At 50.0% G+C, this 18,127-nt stretch overlaps 1 protein-coding gene across 1 annotated transcript in view; it reads left to right on the top strand.

Moving 5' to 3' along the window:
- IGF2R (insulin like growth factor 2 receptor) overlaps positions 1-18,127 on the top strand; it is a 99,701-nt gene that overhangs the window by 69,288 nt on the left and 12,286 nt on the right. The window contains 16 exon segments of the mRNA NM_001122602.1: positions 30-205; positions 488-575; positions 1,052-1,267; positions 2,156-2,286; positions 2,538-2,635; positions 4,675-4,811; positions 5,643-5,833; positions 7,418-7,544; positions 8,436-8,555; positions 8,856-9,112; positions 9,430-9,648; positions 11,539-11,688; positions 14,050-14,211; positions 15,344-15,551; positions 15,908-16,054; positions 17,288-17,522. Coding sequence (NP_001116074.1) covers positions 30-205; positions 488-575; positions 1,052-1,267; positions 2,156-2,286; positions 2,538-2,635; positions 4,675-4,811; positions 5,643-5,833; positions 7,418-7,544; positions 8,436-8,555; positions 8,856-9,112; positions 9,430-9,648; positions 11,539-11,688; positions 14,050-14,211; positions 15,344-15,551; positions 15,908-16,054; positions 17,288-17,522 — 2,662 coding nt within the window.

The raw sequence follows: 18,127 nt of genomic DNA on the forward strand, positions 1-18,127 counted from the left end.
TGCCCCGGATGAACTCCTGGCTCTTGCAGGCAGTGCAGTGGGGTCCTGCCTGGTGACAGAAGACAATGGCTGGAACCTGGGCGTGGTGCAGATCAGCCCCCAGGCTGCAGAGAATGGGTCCCTGAGTCTTGTCTATGTCAACGGTGACAAGTGCGGGAACCAGCGCTTCTCCACCAGGATCACGCTTGAATGCGCACAGACTTCGGTGCGTGAGCTGATGACACGCAAGTGTCCTGCCTGTGGGGCTTCCGTTTCCCGCTTCCTTTCAGTGTCTCAGTCTCTCAGAGTTCAAACCTGCCTGTGTTTTCATGGGTTTTAGGCCTCTAGTAATATTTGCCTAGAACATATGATTTTCGTCAAGGTTTTACATGTTTAGTACGTGCTGTATGTTTATATTGTGGAGGTTGAAAGTTGGATATTGATTGTAGCTATCTTTTTTATTTTATTTTTTAAAGATAAAAACATAAGTTGTTGGTTTCCGTCGTAGGGATCACCAACATTTCAGCTTCGGGATGATTGTGAGTATGTGTTTGTCTGGAGAACGGTGGAAGCCTGTCCTGTCATCAGAGTGGAAGGTAAGACCTTGGGCCTAGCCCACCCATAGCTGTGGATTAAGTAGCATATGTTCCAGACAGCATCCTAGCTGCAAGACCCCATAGTAATGGCCACGTGCATGATGATGAGATGCTGATTAGCAGAGGGATAATTTCTTATCCTTGTGTTTTCACTCCACTGCACTGCTAACCTTGCCCAGGACATTCTCCACACATGCCTGGAGTGATGATAGGCTATTGGCTTCTCACATTTGAGAATCTTAATTTGGGGTTTTGTTTGGTTAAGTGGATCTTCACCCCGTGACCTCAGCTATTAGAAAGCTATTTGTTAGGCAATCTGAATTATGTGTACAGACACAATGAGAGAATGTAGAAATGACATTTAATGCTTATTTTAAGGCAGTACTCACCTGACTAAATATTGGAAGACTTTTTGCCCCAGAGAGTGAGTGCAGGTAGGATTGCAGTTGCACTTCACTTCCTGTGTGTTCTTGAAGGAGACAACTGTGAAGTGAAGGACCCAAGGCATGGCAACCTGTATGACCTGAAGCCGCTGGCTGTTAATGACACCATTGTGAGTGCTGGCGAATACACCTATTACTTCCGGGTCTGTGGCAAGCTGTCCTCAGATGTCTGCCCCACTGATGACAAGTCCAAGGTGATCTCGTCATGTCAGGAGAAGCGGGGACCCCTGGGATTTCACAAAGTGGCAGGTACCGTAGGTTTTTCTTCTGCTCTTGTCCCAGAATGGAATTACGTATTATGGTGCTATGCTGAAGGATGACATCTTTCTAGAGTAGAAAGAAAGCTATGTTCTGGTGAAATACTTCTGATGTTTCTGATTTTCACTTGATTTTCTTAAGCTGAATGCATACCAACAGGTGTCATTAGAGCTTATTCTGTTCTTACTTGGCAATTCCAGGTACTGATTGTTTATTGCAACCCAGGGCACACTGAAGTAGCCAGTAATGGGTGTTCTGGGGTAGTACTTTCTAGAGTCAAGTCAGAGGGGAGGCATATTTAGTATAGGGTTTGGCGATGAATGTACAGGACAGAGGACAGGCTGTTGGTCATCATGCTAACTCAGCAGTTGGGTGACTGATACTACAGTTAAGAACTACTTAAGAGACAGAGTGTGCACAAGGAGGGGAGGGGCAGAGGGAGAGGGTCTCAAGCAGACTCTGCGTGAGCCCAGGGCTCGATCCCATGACGCTGAGATCAGGACCTGAGCTGAAACCAAGGGTTGGACACTTGACCAAGCCACCCCGGCACCTCTAAGTTTAAGAACTTTTAAACAGAAGTAGCTGATGTGATGAGTGTGTGGGCAGCCCCTACGGGCAGTCCTCCTAGGTGATGAGGCTGAGATGTGGCTGCTCTTAGTTACGTTATTTCATGTTAGTCTGTAACATTGTGACCTTGGGCAAGAGGAGGCCTGGTTTTATTCATCCTGCAGCACAGTGGGTCAGGGAGCAGGCTCCAATGCCCTGGGGGCCAGGCATACTTGATCTTCAGCTATTTATTCAGGGTACATGATGTGACATGTCTGTTAGGATAAGCATGGCGGTACCAATCCTTTTATTAATCGGGTTCTTTCTGAACAGGTCTCCTCACTCAGAAGCTGACATACGAAAATGGCTTGTTGAAAATGAACTACACCGGAGGGGACACCTGCCATAAGGTGTACCAGCGCTCCACGACCATCTTCTTCTACTGTGACCGTAGCACCCAGAGGGTGAGTGTGCTCAGGAGCTGTTTCAGCACTCCTGCTGCTTTTGGCTTTATAAGCCCTCTCTGCTCTGGAGTTTCAAAATTCTCTGTTTAGGTAAAGTGTAAATGTAGTAGTTACAGAAGCTATGTTGAAACCTTGGTCAATTTGGATTTTCATGAACAGAACCATCCTTTACTATTTTCATTGCTAAGATCTAAGGTGTAGTAAAACCAGCTGAAGTTTCCCGTCTGACTTGTCTCTGTTACCTCCTCCAGCCGGTGTTCCTCAGGGAGACTTCTGATTGCTCCTACCTGTTTGAGTGGCGAACACAGTATGCCTGTGCACCTTTTGACCTGACTGAGTGCTCATTCAAGTAAGTACACACGTCTTTTGAGTCCTTTGGACAGCCAGAGGAACGTGGCAAGGTTTTGCTCTAATGATTAACAGTTGGGGGACAGGATGTTAGCTTAGGTGGTCTCTAAGCCTTCATTTCTTCATATTCAAGTGAGCGGTTGGACGAGGTTACCTCCTGGATCCTACCCAATGTTGGATTTTGGTGATTTTTTTTGTGTTAAGATGCATACAAGGAGGTGATTGCACTTGGAACAGAAAACTTTGCATGATTCATGGATATAAGGCGGGTAGAGTGACCAGGATGTCACCTGGCCTCCGCTCCACCTTGCACGCTGCTTGTGTTTGAGGACACCACTGTGAAGGCAGGTGTAGAGAGGATGAGGGGCTGGGGTGCTGGTGACAGTGTGGGGGAGGGGACCCCCCAACTGCAGGTTCTCAGGGGCTGTCAGTGGTTCTTTTGATCTCTTTCACCTGTGGCTCCCAGAATCAGGTGGCCGGCAGCTCCTGAGGGAAGTAGAGGTCTTTGCTTGTGTGAATGTCAGCAGACATTCCGAGTTGTCCTTGGAACTATCACAAAACACATCCTGCGTCCTATCCCTGGAGGTTTTGTCTGTGGTTCTGAATGGTTAAGGGATATGCTCTCACTTCTGCTGTGTGAAAACCCTGAAAAGCGTGGATCAGAGCATTACAGCATCTAGTCCTGGGGGGATGTGTAGTCATTTCCAGGTTTTCCTTCTTTCCCGCTCTATTTTGTTGTATTCTCTCCTTTCGTTTAGGTAAAGTAGAATTTTTTTAAAGTTTTAGTAACGAATGGAAAAGTGTATGTTCAGGGATCTGTGTTAAGTGACATTACTTTTCCTACCTAACACTTTGTGAGCGTTTTCATGTGAAACAAATTCCTTTCTCATTTCCAGTGAGCTTGAACGATCCTCCCGAGTAGATAGCCTAATTGACTTAGCCATTCTCTTACTGCTATTTGAGACTGTCTTCCACTTTTTGAGATTGTACAGAGTCTTTATTTTTATGTTTTTTTGTCCATAAAGCTTTTCCTACTAGATTTCTTTATGCTCCATTTTAAAAAGAGTTAATGAAGTTGAAATGAATGATCAGTTAAAATGGAAGTTTGCTATGCATATTCTAATAAATTCGTGGGGATGTAAGAACGTGTGAAATGAGGTCACCTTGTCGGTAAGGTGTTCTCTGACCACACCATCTAAAATCTCCACCTCCCCCCACCACCTCGCCCTAGATTTCATATCTCCCTTGCCTGCCTTTTTTCCTCCTTAGCTTTAATCACACTCTGACATATTGGTTACTTTAAAAAATTTGTATCCTGTTTATGGTGTTTTTATTCTGGTAATTTCTGTAAATTTCATAAGAGATTTGTATATTTGGTTCAATACAATACCCTCAGTTTAGCACGTAGTTTTTGAATGAATGAATGCTTTCCGTTTCTCCTCTTCTGGCTGAGACCTTGTGAAGTAGCATCTGTGATCGTGCCTGTCTTCACCCGGACCTGGTGCTCCCTGGGGACAGAGTGTGCATCTTGCTCCCCATTTAACGCGGCACCTGGTATGGGGTTGGCTGTCAGTAACACTTGTATGTGGGATTTGTGTAGTGAGTAAACTTCAGCCTGAGCAGACCTGCCCACACCAGTTCATCTTTATCTCAGTGGCTGTGGTCTTGTCAGGGTTCAGTAGCAGGTGGCTGCTCCCGAAGGTGCTCCATGCCGCAAGCACTCCCTGTAGCCCACTGTTTGCTCTTGTCCTCTCACTGGCCCAAGCAGGGGGAGTGCTTACTTTTCAGGCCCAGTCTTTGCTCTTTTTTGGATTAATACCTGATTTTGCTGAACCAAGTCTTGAAGTTTCCTGAACTTGGGTTCTGAATCTGCCAGCAGGTCGGGGGTGGAGGGATGGGGGTCCAGTCTGAAGTTCTGCCCCTGGGTGAGAGTTGAGGCCCAGGATGCCAGGCACAAACCACACCTTAATAGCGAGACTTTCTGGATGGACTCTGTAACAAGTGAGCCTGAGCCTAACCACAGTGTTTTCCTCCCTACAGAGATGAGGCTGGCAACACCTTCGACCTCTCATCCCTGGCAAGGTACAGCGACAACTGGGAAGCCGTCACGAGTACTGGAGCCACCGAGCACTACCTCATCAATGTTTGCAAGTCTCTGTCTCCCCAGGCTGGCTCGGGTGAGAGACAACTCTCAGTGGGCTCATGGCTTGGGGGAAGATCGAGTAGGAGCAGGATTCCTTGAGGGTGCTTTGGCCATGAAGTGGCAGAAGGAATCCCATAAGGGTCTCATGACTGATCCCTGGGATGGTCTAGCCAAAGTCCCTGTGGAAGGTGCTGCTGGGAGCATAGTAACCTTGTGTGAAATGAGGAGCATAGTAACCTTGTGTGAAATGAGGTGGGTGGAGGTAATCATAGTGGTAGCTGATTCTAGCAAAACAGGAGACTCGAGGGGTGAAACGGAGGTTGAAGTGCATGCCCTCTAGGTTTACCAAGAGTAATGTGGGTGGTGCTCTTTTACATGTGAGGCCATGGCCCCCCTCCCCTCACTGCCTGTGCCGGGCAGACCAGTGACAGTGTGATCTGCCACTGGTCTCTCCTCATCCACGAGGTGGGACTAGTTCTTCATGTACGCCAGGTGGCATAGACGTTTTGGGGACTGGGAAATTGGCAGAGTTTTTGGTAATTAACTCTTAAAGACGGTATGTGAACAGGGCCCATTTAGAATGTCCTGTTGGCTTAATCTAGATATCTTAGCCTCAACATATTTGGGGTTCAAAAATAATTCAGGCTGTGAAACCTTGGGTTCTCCCCACACCCCGTTCTACCTATGGTAAAACAGCATTTAGAATAAGTCCTGTGGCGTCATTGTCATCTCATGGGAAGGAAATAGTAGATCCTTTGGAATGGCTGTTGGAATCAGATATATAGCACATCTGATGTCACTTGCCAGGTAAATCCTAGACTGGAAAATCAGCAAAGGTAACCCTTGACCATGTCTCATCTTACAGAGCCGTGCCCTCCAGAAGCAGCTGCGTGTCTCTTAAGCGGCTCCAAGCCTGTGAACCTTGGCAGGGTGAGGGATGGGCCACAGTGGAGAGAAGGCACCATTGTTCTCAAGTATGTTGATGGTGACTTGTGTCCAGACCAGATTCGGAAAAAGTCAACCACCATCCGATTCACCTGCAGCGAGAGCCAAGTCGTAAGTGACACAGTGTTCTTGGCCCTGGGTGCGGCAGCTGGGGAGCAGTAAGGAGCCGAGGGCCAACGAGGCGATGCGAGCAGAGGCTGTGATCCTTCGGACACCTGGGCCTACCAGCAGGTGCTAGCGGTACCACTTCAGCCCTGTGGCCTGTGGGCACCTCCTCTCTTTTCTGGCTCTTGGGGTGCCTGACCTGGCAGTTCTAGTCTCAGGATTAGTTGGTTCTGCTTGGAGTTTGGTCCCTGAAGATCTCCCAAAGGCCGTAGGGCAAACGGCTATTTGACAACCCACCCTTTCTCTTCACGGATGCATCTTGGGAGAAGCAGAAGGTTTGACAGACCTCATTCAGGGCTGCTCTTCACTTCCTAGCTTGGTTACTGAACTACGTTAAGCTGTCTCTCCATGAACAACACGAGCTATTTGCATGTGACCAAATCACTGTGAGGTTTAGCGAGAAGAGGTTGGAGGTGCCGGGCCCCACTGCTGCTGTGTGGTTGGGGCCTGTAACTGGGGGCTAGTCTCATTTCTGTGGTTGGTGCCTCTAAGAGGTTGCTGTGGTTTAACAGCTGTGGGACTGAATTAATGGTTTCTCTGGACTGTTTTTCTACCCTGGAGCATCTCCACACGTGAGATGAATGTGAAACCCTGTGTGCTATTGCCTAGGATTAGGGTTGTAGCTAATTTTAGGAATAAGATCAAGCTGGGCCGGTGCACTCAGTGTTAGGACGAAGCACCCACTGTCTCCACCTGTATTTGGCCAGCAGTGGTAGGAGGAGCCCAGGGAGTCTGGGAGCCTGGGGTCTGCCCTCTCAACAGCAGTAGCAGCTGGGCCTTCCTCCTCCAGGAACCATACAGAGGCTTGGTGTAGACATGAGCCACTGGGGACTGGACACCTGGGCCCTGATAGACCTTCTCAGCTCTGTAACTGGGCAGAGGCTCATGGCAAAGGAAGAAATTGCTGACAGACATGTGGGGGGAAAAGCGAGGGTGGTGTGTGAGGGTCTCTGCACGTGGGTTGCCCGGTAGGTTGGGCTGCAGGGTGGGCTGTGGCCAGGTGACAAAGACGCCAGGGGTTTATCTGGAAAGGAGTGTACTGCTGAACCAGTCTGAGCAGCTCTGTGATGGACAGGAAGCGTGGGGGTATACGGAGCAAGCCTTAGCCAGTGCAAGCATCAGTAGAATAAATGAGGAGTTCTCTGGGTGGAGCTTCTTGTTTTGTCTATAATAACAGATTTGAGTTCATTTGCTCTTCAGAGTGTTATCAAGTATTTACTCTTTCCTGACTCAAAAGAGCCTCTGAGCCTCCTTCTTCACCCTGCCCCCAGCTTGTCTTTCCCTAGCCTTAGCTGTAGGAACATCTCCATGGTCCCCCAAGTGGATTTCTGGCTCTGTGTCTGTCTCACCCTATGTGTGTTAAGCCCCTAGTGAGATCCCAGGAACAGATCCCTTTGCTTTCCTAAGTCTGCTCTGACTCCATAAAGACATTGGCAAAAATTCCACATCGCAGAGGAGCTCTCACTTGATGGAAGTTGATGTTTCGTAGATCTTGTGCCCTATTGGCAATGCTCTGTTCTTTGCTCATAGAACTCCAGGCCCATGTTCATCAGTGCAGTGGAGGACTGTGAGTACACCTTCTCCTGGCCCACGGCAGCCGCCTGTCCTGTTAGGAGCAATGTGCACGACAACTGCCAAGTCACCAACCCTGCCACAGGTGAGGGACGCTGCCAGTCATGGACCGCCACCCCCACCCCCACCCCACCCACACACAATGAGACCAGTAATTGACCCTCCCCATGGTGAAGACTCTGTCAGTCACCAACCCTCCACAGTGAGGACACTGACAGTCACTAACGTCCCCCACAGTGAGGACGTTGCCAGTCACTGACCTGCCCCCTACAGTGAGGACACTGCCAGTCACTGACCCTCCCACCCATAGTGAAGACACTGCTAGTCACCAGTGCCCCATAGTGAGGGGCCCAATGTGAACCTGGGGAGCAAGCCACCCTTGGGCAGCAGCATTCTATCCTGTGTGTGCATGCTGGCCTCTTGTTTGGCTCTCCCCAGTTGTGTTCACTAGGAGTTCTTCTTCAGTGGGGAAGAGATTGGTCCATCTCCCTGTGAGCCTAGCTGTCTGTAACTCCTGTGTCCGAGGGTACCAGTCATGCTGGCTGTAGGCTTGCAGGATGGGTTAGAATCAGGCTCCCCGTTAACCTTCCAGTGGTGATGGGAGGGCAGCTAGGATACTTCGACTGCATGTCTCTGCGGGGCACCCAGGAGGGTGCAGGTGACATGCCTTGACTGTGGGAGAGATGCCATCGGGCTCTCCTGAATCCCACCAGAATCCTGGTGGCTGCTATGGCCCAGCCCCAGGAGGAGGACAACGCTATGAGCCGCTGTCTTCTGGGGAAAAGATGAGCTATCATGTAAGTTTGGAGTCTGCAACCTAATGAGATAGACTGGCTAGCCAGGAGCATATTTAGGGCCAGGTCAGTGCACGAGGCAAGGGGGACTCACTGCAGGATGCCAGAAGGCCTGATGGCCAGCATGGTCTGTGTGTGAGCATACTGGCATCACTGTGTGTCTGTCCCATTCTCCCTTGCAGGACATCTGTTTGATCTGAGCTCTTTAAGTGGCAGAGCTGGACACACAGCTGCTTACAGTGAGAAGGGGCTCATGTACATCAGCATCTGTGAGGATAATGAAAACTGCTCCCCTGGCGTAGGTAAGTGCCATGGCTTCCTGCCTACCACCTGGCTCTCCTGTCCCCAAGACTGTCCCCAACCTGTGCATTCCTGTGGCAAAAGAGAGGAGTAGATACAAAGGTCAATCACCTTCTATGTGGTAACAGTCCGCTCATGCAGGGGGGCACATGGTGATGAAATGGTAAATGCAGGACACTTGCCAAAACCACATTGCACACTCAGAATTACATATTAGCTCTGGATTTGCAGAAAGCAGTCCTCAGAAAAGTGGTCATTTGAATACACAATGTGTTTTCCATCTCTCTTTACGTTCGGTACAGGGGCCTGCTTTGGGCAGACCAGGATCAGTGTGGGCAAGGCAAACAAGAGGCTGACCTACGTGGATCAGGTCTTACAGCTGGTATATGAGGACGGATCCCCCTGTCCTTCCAAGTCTGGCCTCACCTACAAGAGTGTGATCAGCTTCGTGTGCAGGCCTGAGGCCGGGCCCACCAACAGGCCTATGCTCATCTCTCTCGACAAGCAGACGTGCACGCTCTTCTTTTCCTGGCACACGCCTCTGGCCTGCGAGCAGGTGGTGAGTCTGGGGCTGGGTCTGTGTGGCATCTGTGAAATGCCTGCCTGATGCCTGAGAGTCCCCACAGCCCAGGTGGGCCCTGGTTACAGCATCAGTTTTACTGTTCACTGTCCTCCACTGCCCCGCCCCCCCAGCAAACACTCAGCATGTTTTATTCACCCGATATTCCCAACCATGAGTAGTTGTAAGTGCCCAAGCATTTGGGGACGTTGATCCATCTTTCGTGCTTCTGTCCTGCTTTTAAATTCCTCTGGGTGCTCAGTGGTGGTAAGGAAAATGTTACGGGATGCTCCAGCAAGGCCTTTCCTATCTAACAGACGGAGTGCTCTGTGAGGAATGGAAGCTCTATTATTGACTTGTCCCCGCTCATCCACCGCACGGGGGGCTATGAGGCATATGACGAGAGCGAGGATGACACCTCCGACACCGGCCCTGACTTCTACATCAACATCTGCCAGCCGCTGAACCCGATGCATGGGGTGCCTTGTCCTGCCGGAGCGGCCGTGTGCAAGGTTCCAGTTGATGGCCCCCCTATAGTAAGTATGGGAAAGGCAAGGCAGAAACAAGTTTTGCATGATTTTTAACAACCGTCATGTTGAGTTTCTTTCTTTCAATGGAGGGTTACTGTAGCAGAGAGAGAAAGAGAGAAATGAGCTGGGGCTGTATATGTCCTGGGGCAGTTGGGGAAGAATCATGGAAGGATTTATGCATTGAGCCATCAGGCTGATGATGACGGCCAGAAGGTGTCTCTGAGCTGTGGAAGAAAACTGTGAACACCTATGAATAGATAGACTTTGGTATCATGTTAGGACTCTCAAGGTTGACCCTGACCTAGGAAACTTTTATGTGAAGTGGCAAGAAAGAACACTGATAAGAGCTTGGTTTCTTTCTTTGAAATGCGTGTCTTGGGTAAAATGCTTGGGAGGTGCAGGAACTTTCTTTGGTAAATGAGTCATTCAGGGTAAGAGCAGATCTAATTGCTGGATACCCTGCCTTGAAAGTTTGAGTCTCCTACTAGCACTCTCTAATACAACTTTGGCTCTTTGAAAATTGTCTTCATGAGTTATCTTCACGTTGTGGGTTTTTTTTTTTTTTAAAGATTTATTTGAAGCAGAGAGAGGACGAGTGGGGTGGGGATGGGGGGACCGAACCAGACTCCCCGCTGAGCAGGGAGCCCAACTTGGAGCTCCATCCCAAGACCCCAGGATCATGACCTGAGCTAAAGTCAGACGCTTAACCAACTGAGCCACCCAGGTGCCCCTGGAGATGTCCTTTTAAAAATGGACATTATCTGCAGCGTCGATGGAGAGAAATGTTGGGAGTAGGTGGGGAAATTGGCCATGATTCAAATCTCACAAAGTCGTAGTTCCATGAGGAGCAGAAGGCCTGCGTAGACCACATCTTAGTAGGAAGCACCTGATACTGTCCTTTCTGACTGTGCAGACTGGGACCCTGATGTGAATCCCTTTCTGAGAGGTTGGATCCGCTGCATTTTTCTGCCTGGCTATCCGATTTTAAATTTTAAAAACTGTCGCCAGTTCCCTACTCAGAGCAGCTGTTGCATCATTGTGGCCTGAATGTGGCCCACAGTGAGGAATAAGAGCCTCGCAGCTCACTCACGCATGCACTCATCATGCACACGTGCACTGCTTCTGGCCATTCATCTTTCCTTCATTCTTGTGTTTATTTGCTCAGAAACATTTACTGAGCAGCCAGTATGTCAGACGCTGTGCTAAGCAATAAAACACGTTGGAGAACAAAGCTGTGCCCTCCCTAGGTTGTACTGAGGTGCACTGCCAAGATGCCAGGCAGTCCCGAGATAATGTGAGGTGCTGGTCATGGAGGCAGGCCAGAGTGGGGGCAGATAGCTCCTGCTGCGCACCATCAGGTGATAGGAGACCACGCAGCATCCTTGATGTGCCCAGAGAGAGAGAGTTCCTATTGCTGGGAGTCTTTGAAAATTGCCCATGATTAGAAATAGAATCATCGTTAGAAATTGTAGGATCAGGGCACCTGGGTGGCTCAGGAGTTAAGCGCTTGCCTTCAGCTCAGGGCATGATCCTGGAGTCCCAGGATCGAGCCTCACAACAGGCTCCCTGCATGGAGCCTACTTCTCCCTCTGCCTGTGTCTCTGCCTCTCTCTCTCATTCTGTGTCTCATGAATGACTGAATGACTGAATGAATGAATGGTCTTTAAAAAAGAAAGAAGTTGTAGGATCAAAACTGATGACTGCTAACAAACTGAATTTTCTGAGTAGCAGCTTATTGTCCAGACTTGGCAAGTGAGTTACTGTTAACCTAGTTTTTTTAGATGCTTTAGTTTATTTTCAAAACAGATGAAATACTATTTTTACAGTTCTGTATCAGTCTTTGTTCTGCTAACCTGGGGAGCAATTTCCTTAAATGTTTTTTTTTTCTTTGCTTAGGATATTGGCCGAGTCACCGGACCTCCGATACTCAACCCTATAGCAAATGAAGTTTACTTGAATTTTGAAAGTAGTACTCCTTGCTTAGCAGACAAGCATTTCAACTATACCTCACTGATCGCATTTCACTGTAGGAGAGGCGTGAGCATGGTAAGTGTGCACAGTCTGGGTGTGCAGCATGGATTAGTGAGCCAGAGCTCCCAGCCCAGGAAGCATGCATCAGTTAAGGATGCCCGTATTGAAAATGTATGCAGTCATCTCTTATGTCAGTGGTGCATTGAATAATGTAAAACCATTAATTTAACAGTGAGTAAGCCCACACTGAATTAATGGGGCAGACTTTGCACATCAAAGCCTGCTATGATTTAAAAATATGAAGCACCTGAGCACAGGAGTGGTATTCAATGGTGTCTCCCGACATATAAAAGTGTCATCTTTCTTTTTCCTTTTTAATACTGTAGCATTAGTGATTTTATTCCTAATGGGAATTTAGACTGACTTTCGGCAGCTATCATCATTCATGATACAACCTCAAATTTAGAAGTTAGCAAACAAAAGAAGGCCTCCAGAAGCAAAATGGCTCTAACAAAGTTACACGTTACCCCTAAGGAGGTTATTCACTTCTGTTCTATGTGCACTTAGAAATAACACGGCTCCCATCATGAGTACCATCTTGTTATGGAGGGTTCCTGTGTACGTTTTTCTTGCTTTCTGTGAATGGGAGATGAATGGGTAGGTCGTGCCCCTGTTTCACAATGACTCGGAGCTGCTGGGTGATGCATGTGACTCGTACAGCCCTGCAGCCCTGCTGCTGCGACCCTCACCGTCTGTAGAGAGCTCTTTGCTCCAGGCAGCCTAGCTTCACAGCACAGAAGCTGTACTCCTGAAATCTGTGAAGCTCTGAAAACTTGCAGACCTCTGACATGAACAAGTGGAGGCTCCTCATGCTATTTGTCCCACTTGATATAAGAATATTCATACATTTTGCTGCAGAAATACGAATGTGCTTGACTATAGGACTGGGTGTGTGTGCATGTATATGAGACAGAGGGGTAATAGAAATATGTATCTCAAATTACCTCTTAAAATCCTGAAGAATGAATTGCAAGGCTCATCTGGCCCTAGGAGCTCAGTAGATGGATTATAGTTCTGGAATGTGTCTCTTATGAATTCACAAAGATGATTTTCTGACTTCCTGGCTTGTAGCAGATTTGTAAGGGAGAGGGAACTCTGGCTGCCAGATAGGGGTGGGTTGACTGTGGTAGGAGGGGATGTGACAGCAGCCTGGTGACGACGGACAGTACGGTAAGTAAGAGCAGGGAAGACACAGACCATTGCTGCCTGGGGCCTCCCTGTATAGTGCCACACCACAGCTCAGGGCCCTTGGACGTGTCCCTGTTCACAGATTGTCCCTTGGCCGTCAGGATAATCTTGAGTTATCAGGGCAGGTGGAGCTGTGATCAGTGAACCCTTTTTATCTCTTTGTATGTGTGTCTGCACGTTTGCATGGGTGTGTCTGTACAGGCGTCTGTCAGCACACACAGCTTAAGGCAGCCTGGTTTTATCTGTAGAAAGGCGACACTATCAGCATTGCATTCTTCAAAGGGGATTGTTTTGAAGATCCACCTCCCTTGAGCGCTGGTTATCTCACCTTCCCACAGAGAGAACGTGTAACGGCTTAGCTCTAAAACTGCTAACCATGTGTGGTCGGATGTCCATGGGGCTTGTGCTGATTCTCTGAGCAGCAGCAGCAGCGTGTTGGAAGTGAGCAGTGTTCACTGGGTTTTAGAGAGGCATCTCACACTAAATGTTCACTCAGCGTTGGAAGGATTTTAGAGATTTTCTTCCCCTGTGGTTTTTATCTTTAGCGGGAATACTTTTTCCACATAAGTTTATAGAAAAACAGATTCTCAGCGGCAACTAAAAATGAAATTCTTGACCAGCTGCCCCATCTGTGTTTTTGTGGCTGTTGCTGAGCAGGGAAGGGCATAAACACATGGATCCAGAATACTTGGCCAGTGGAAGGTCTGGCCATGTGTGTGGCCCTTACGGTGAATATCCTCAGTTTGTACAAACGGAACCGCTGCTGGCCAGCATACCAGAGCCCTCGCCCCCCCTCCTGTGCAATGCCAGGAGCTCAGTTTCACACCCTTCTCTGTCATGATATTTGAAGAACTGGTAGTATGGACACAGAGACTCTGTGTCTAAGGGCAGGGCGATGTCCTGGAAGTAGTGAGGGGTCCCATGTGTGTAGGCAGGGCTGCCTGGCAGTGGCATGAGGGCACAGCGGGTGGTGATGACTGGCCCTCCCTCCCAGAGGGGGGCTGCTGCAGGTCACCCAGAGCACCCAGCAGCCTCACAGCCATGGCCATGGCTCCCTCCCCTGCCAGGTGCAGGGATGGTACCCACTGTCCCTGGAAGCAAGGGTTTCTCTGTGGTGCCAGCAACGGGAAGGAGAACTGTGTGAGGACGCTGTACATGACCCATGTGGGTTTTTTTTTTTTCTGATAGGGAGCTCCCATGCTGCTGAGGACCAGTGACTGTGACTTTGTGTTTGGGTGGGAGACCCCGCTGGTCTGTCCAGACGAAGTGAAGATGGACGGCTGCTCCCTGACGGATGAGCAGCTGCACTACAGCTTTAACCTGTCCAGCCTTTCCAAAAGCACCTTCAAGGTAATGCCACTCACCCAGAGCCCGCTGATCTTGGGGGACACCGCGACCTGGATTCTTTGTGTTATCCACTTGTGTTGTAGGTAATGGGACACCTGTGACCACTCAGGCACGGTACATGGAGGGGTAATGGGTTTAGCCCCCATCCTGGACATGCACAGGATTAGCCTATTGGGGGTTTTAGATTGTGTAGCGAACAAGGTACAACCAACACTTGAGCTCTGCCCCACAGTTCAGAGTTTCACTCCTTAGGGCTTTGTAAAGATTAAATGGTGCAACAACAGAGATCAGAAGGCTGCTTGGGGACGTGCATATGACCAGGTCCTGCAGAAGGATAGGGCCAGGTCTGGTGCACCCCGCAGAGGCCACGTGTAATTCCCCCGTGTCTCCTTCCAACCTGGCTTTAAGATACACAGAGGCAGCTATTTTGCTGAGTCAGAGGCGATGGATGGAGGGAGCTGACTTGTGATGCATCTGGGGGTGGGGGCTTATCAGGCCTGTGTGTCATGGACTGTTGGTGATATTGATGAGGCCATGGGCATCTCAAGTCACTGGTGTCTGGGGGACCTTCCACCTCTGGGCCTGTAGTCTAGATGTTACTGAGTTATACACTGTGGACTGTGCCCACCTGATCCCAGCACCTCCCAGGGGGTGGTAGCTGGGGAGTAGTGAGCCCAAAAGCCAGTGGTGCTAGCTCCTGTGATGGAGACCTTCCACAGGTGTGACAGGTGTGCAGCAGGTGTGAGCCCACAGAGGGCGGGGCTGAGCAAGGAAGGCAAGATCCAAGCTTAGTTAGGCTGTGTCTGCTTTCTGCTTATCGATCCAGACCTCAGCACTCCTTGGGCTTTGGGAAGGAGGATGAGCAGCCAGTAGGGGCCTGGAGGGAGGAGGAAGAGGCTGGGCTTGGGGGTGTGGTATGGATCCTTCCAGTGGTTGGAGGGAAATGCTCAGGTGGTGGGTAAGGCATTGCCCTGCGGAGGCAGGTCAGGATTGGCGAGAAGGTGGAGAGGACCGAGGCACCTGTGCAGAGCCCCCGGCAGCCTCTGCTTTCTGGCACAAGTGCACCTCCCTGCAGTGATGGCTCTCTCTCCACCTCCAGACTTCTGACCCCCCACGTGTGCTATTGTCTGTCCAGGTGACTCGAGACTCACGCACCTACAGCATCGGGGTGTGCACTGCGGCGGCGGGCCTGGATGAAGGAGGCTGTAAGGATGGGGGTGTCTGCCTACTTTCTGGGAGTAAAGGGGCATCTTTTGGACGGCTGGCTTCAATGAGACTGGATTACAGGCACCAGGATGAAGCTGTCATTTTAAGTTACGCCAATGGAGATAATTGTCCTCCAGGTAAATCTTTGTAGCAGGATGTTTTAATGTTCCTTTAAAACGTGGTGTTAGACCCGGCCTGCAGGAAGAAACTGAGGAATGAAGCTCCAGATGCTATGAAAGTGGACTCCTGGCTTGGACCACATGGCGTTCTGTCCACACAGCCCTGAGTGTGAGTGCTCGGGCCTCGGACACACCTTGGCCTGTGAGCCACTTGTTACACTGTGACCAAGAATCCCAGTGGTCCCAATGTTGGCTTAGGGTGATTGCTTCCACACGAGATCCTTTTGAGCATTCCTAGGTGACCGTGCCTGGCAAGGAAAGCACAGCTGATGTGCTGGGAATCAGGGTCACCTAGATGTTTTTCTTTTTTCCAGAAACTGAGGCAGGTGATCCCTGTGTGTTCCCCTTCATATTCAATGGGAAGAGCTACGAGGAGTGTGTTGTGGAGGGCCGCGCAAGGCTTTGGTGCTCTACCACTGCAAACTATGACAGAGACCACGAGTGGGGCTTCTGCAGACACTGTACGTAGCGGAGCATGCATCTGGGCTCTGGCTGCCACTTAGTCGGCGTCCCTCCCAGGCTGGCTTCATGCTCAGAGCTTTGTGGATGTCTGGGTTAATTCTGTCGCATATATTTTTCCATGTCAGGCCTATATTCCATAAAGAAAGGACATCTCAAATTCTCCGTGGGATGTGTTATGTGACCATGTACCTAGACCGGAGTAGAGCAGGGCTGAGATGCAGATGCTGGGTGGTCAGCGAGGTCCATTCAGTAACATGGGGGGTTGGTGCCCTTATGCTAATTTGCAACATTGGCGAGGCCCGTTCCTGCCTCTGTAGAGACCTACTTGTCATGGGTCTGCAGGCTGGGAGTGATGAGAACAGTGGTGGGCTCATTCACTGGCTCTCGGCTCTATGGCAGGCCCAGGACAGGGGCCAGGCCTTCAGGGTGAGCCAGACTTCGTGCCCTCGCTCTGATGATGCGTGGAGACCAGGGCTGTGAGCGAATCCTTCTCAAATGTGTGACACCCACAGATGGGAGTTCTCAAGGAAAGTGATGAGAAAATGCATTAAAAAAATTATTTTTTATAAAGGAACAGGAAACAAGATGATAGAAACTATAAAGTGTTAAATCTTCAGGGTGCTGTTATGTATGTATATATTTATTAATTTAAAGATTTTATTTATTCATTCATGAGAAACATAGCGAGACAGAGAGAGAGAGAGAGGCAGAGACACAGGCAGAGGGAGAAGCAGGCTCCATGCAGGGAGTCTGACGTGGGACTCGATCCCGGGTCTCCAGGGTCAGGCCCTGGGCTGAAGGCGGCGCTAAACCACTGAGCCACCCTGGGCTGCCCAGGGACTATCATAGTTTTGAGGCTTCTTAAGATCTTTCTCCTGGTCTGTTGGATGACACTCATGTTTTTAGTTAATTCCAGGTCTCTTACTGTTGCTGTTTTTATTTTTTGTCCTCATTCATGCGTGACCAAACGTTGAATACCATGAGGGATTGAGCTAGTGCCATGGGGTCATTAAGAAGCACAGAAAGAGACAGACACTGGGCCCTGAGGGGCCTTGGTCTGTTCAGGGTCGGGGTAGGCGTGAATGAGGCAGGCTGAGTTCTGGCTGGGGCGCAGGGGCAGTGGGCACTGACAGGTGGAGTCATCAGCATGGAGCACAGCAGAGTGGGTGGGGGCTTGAGAGCCGGCCTGGGACCACGCTGTGGTCTAAGTTTCCCTGCGTGCCGTTCCCCAGCAAACAGCCACCGGATGTCCTCGATTATCTTCAAGTGCGATGAGGATGCTGATATCGGGAGGCCACAGGTTTTCAGTGAAGTTCGTGGCTGCGAGGTGACCTTTGAGTGGAAAACAAAAGTTGTCTGCCCTCCGAAGAAGATGGAGTGCAAGTTCATCCAGAAGCACAAAACCTATGACTTACGGCTGCTGTCCTCGCTCACCGGGTCCTGGTTCTTTGTCCATGAAGGAGTCTCGTGAGTACCTGTTGCCACTTGCTGGCCATGTCCTTCAGGTAGTAGGCTCATGGTGGTCTACCCCCTTTGTCCTTGCAGAGCTGGGGCTGCCACGTAAGCCTGGTGTGCCCCGGGAAGCAGCCCGCTGGCATCAGGGCCAGGGCATGGGGCAGGTTTTGAAGGCAGAGGTGGACGTTTGAAAGGGAGCCTTTGGAACCAGAAGCTGGAGATCAGTGGTTGGTTCCATAGAATGAGTCTTGATCAGCATTGTGCTCTGAGGGACTTCTGTCCACTGCTGGGTGTATGGGTGTGTGTGTGTGTGTGTGTGTGTGTGTGTGTGTGTTCTCAGCTCTTTGGCACGAACCCCTTTGGCTTTGTGTGGGTCCGAGGTTTGTGGGCTGTGGTGGCCGCTCCATGTGCGATTCCCCCTCTGCCAGGGGCCCCCGGATTGGGAAGTCCTCTGTCTGGACTTGCAGGACTTTGGTCCTAAGGTTACCAGCTTGCTAGGAGTGGAGCCACTGCTGCTCTTCAACTCCAGCTCTTCAAAACCACAGCGTCTCAGGGCTCACCCCCACCTGCCTGGGTGACATACTCCCTTCTCCAGTAGCTAACTACTCCTTGGGCCT

The sequence above is a fragment of the Canis lupus genome, chromosome 1 (genome assembly GCF_011100685.1).
Source record: "Canis lupus familiaris isolate Mischka breed German Shepherd chromosome 1, alternate assembly UU_Cfam_GSD_1.0, whole genome shotgun sequence".
Classification (NCBI taxonomy): Eukaryota; Metazoa; Chordata; class Mammalia; order Carnivora; family Canidae; genus Canis; species Canis lupus.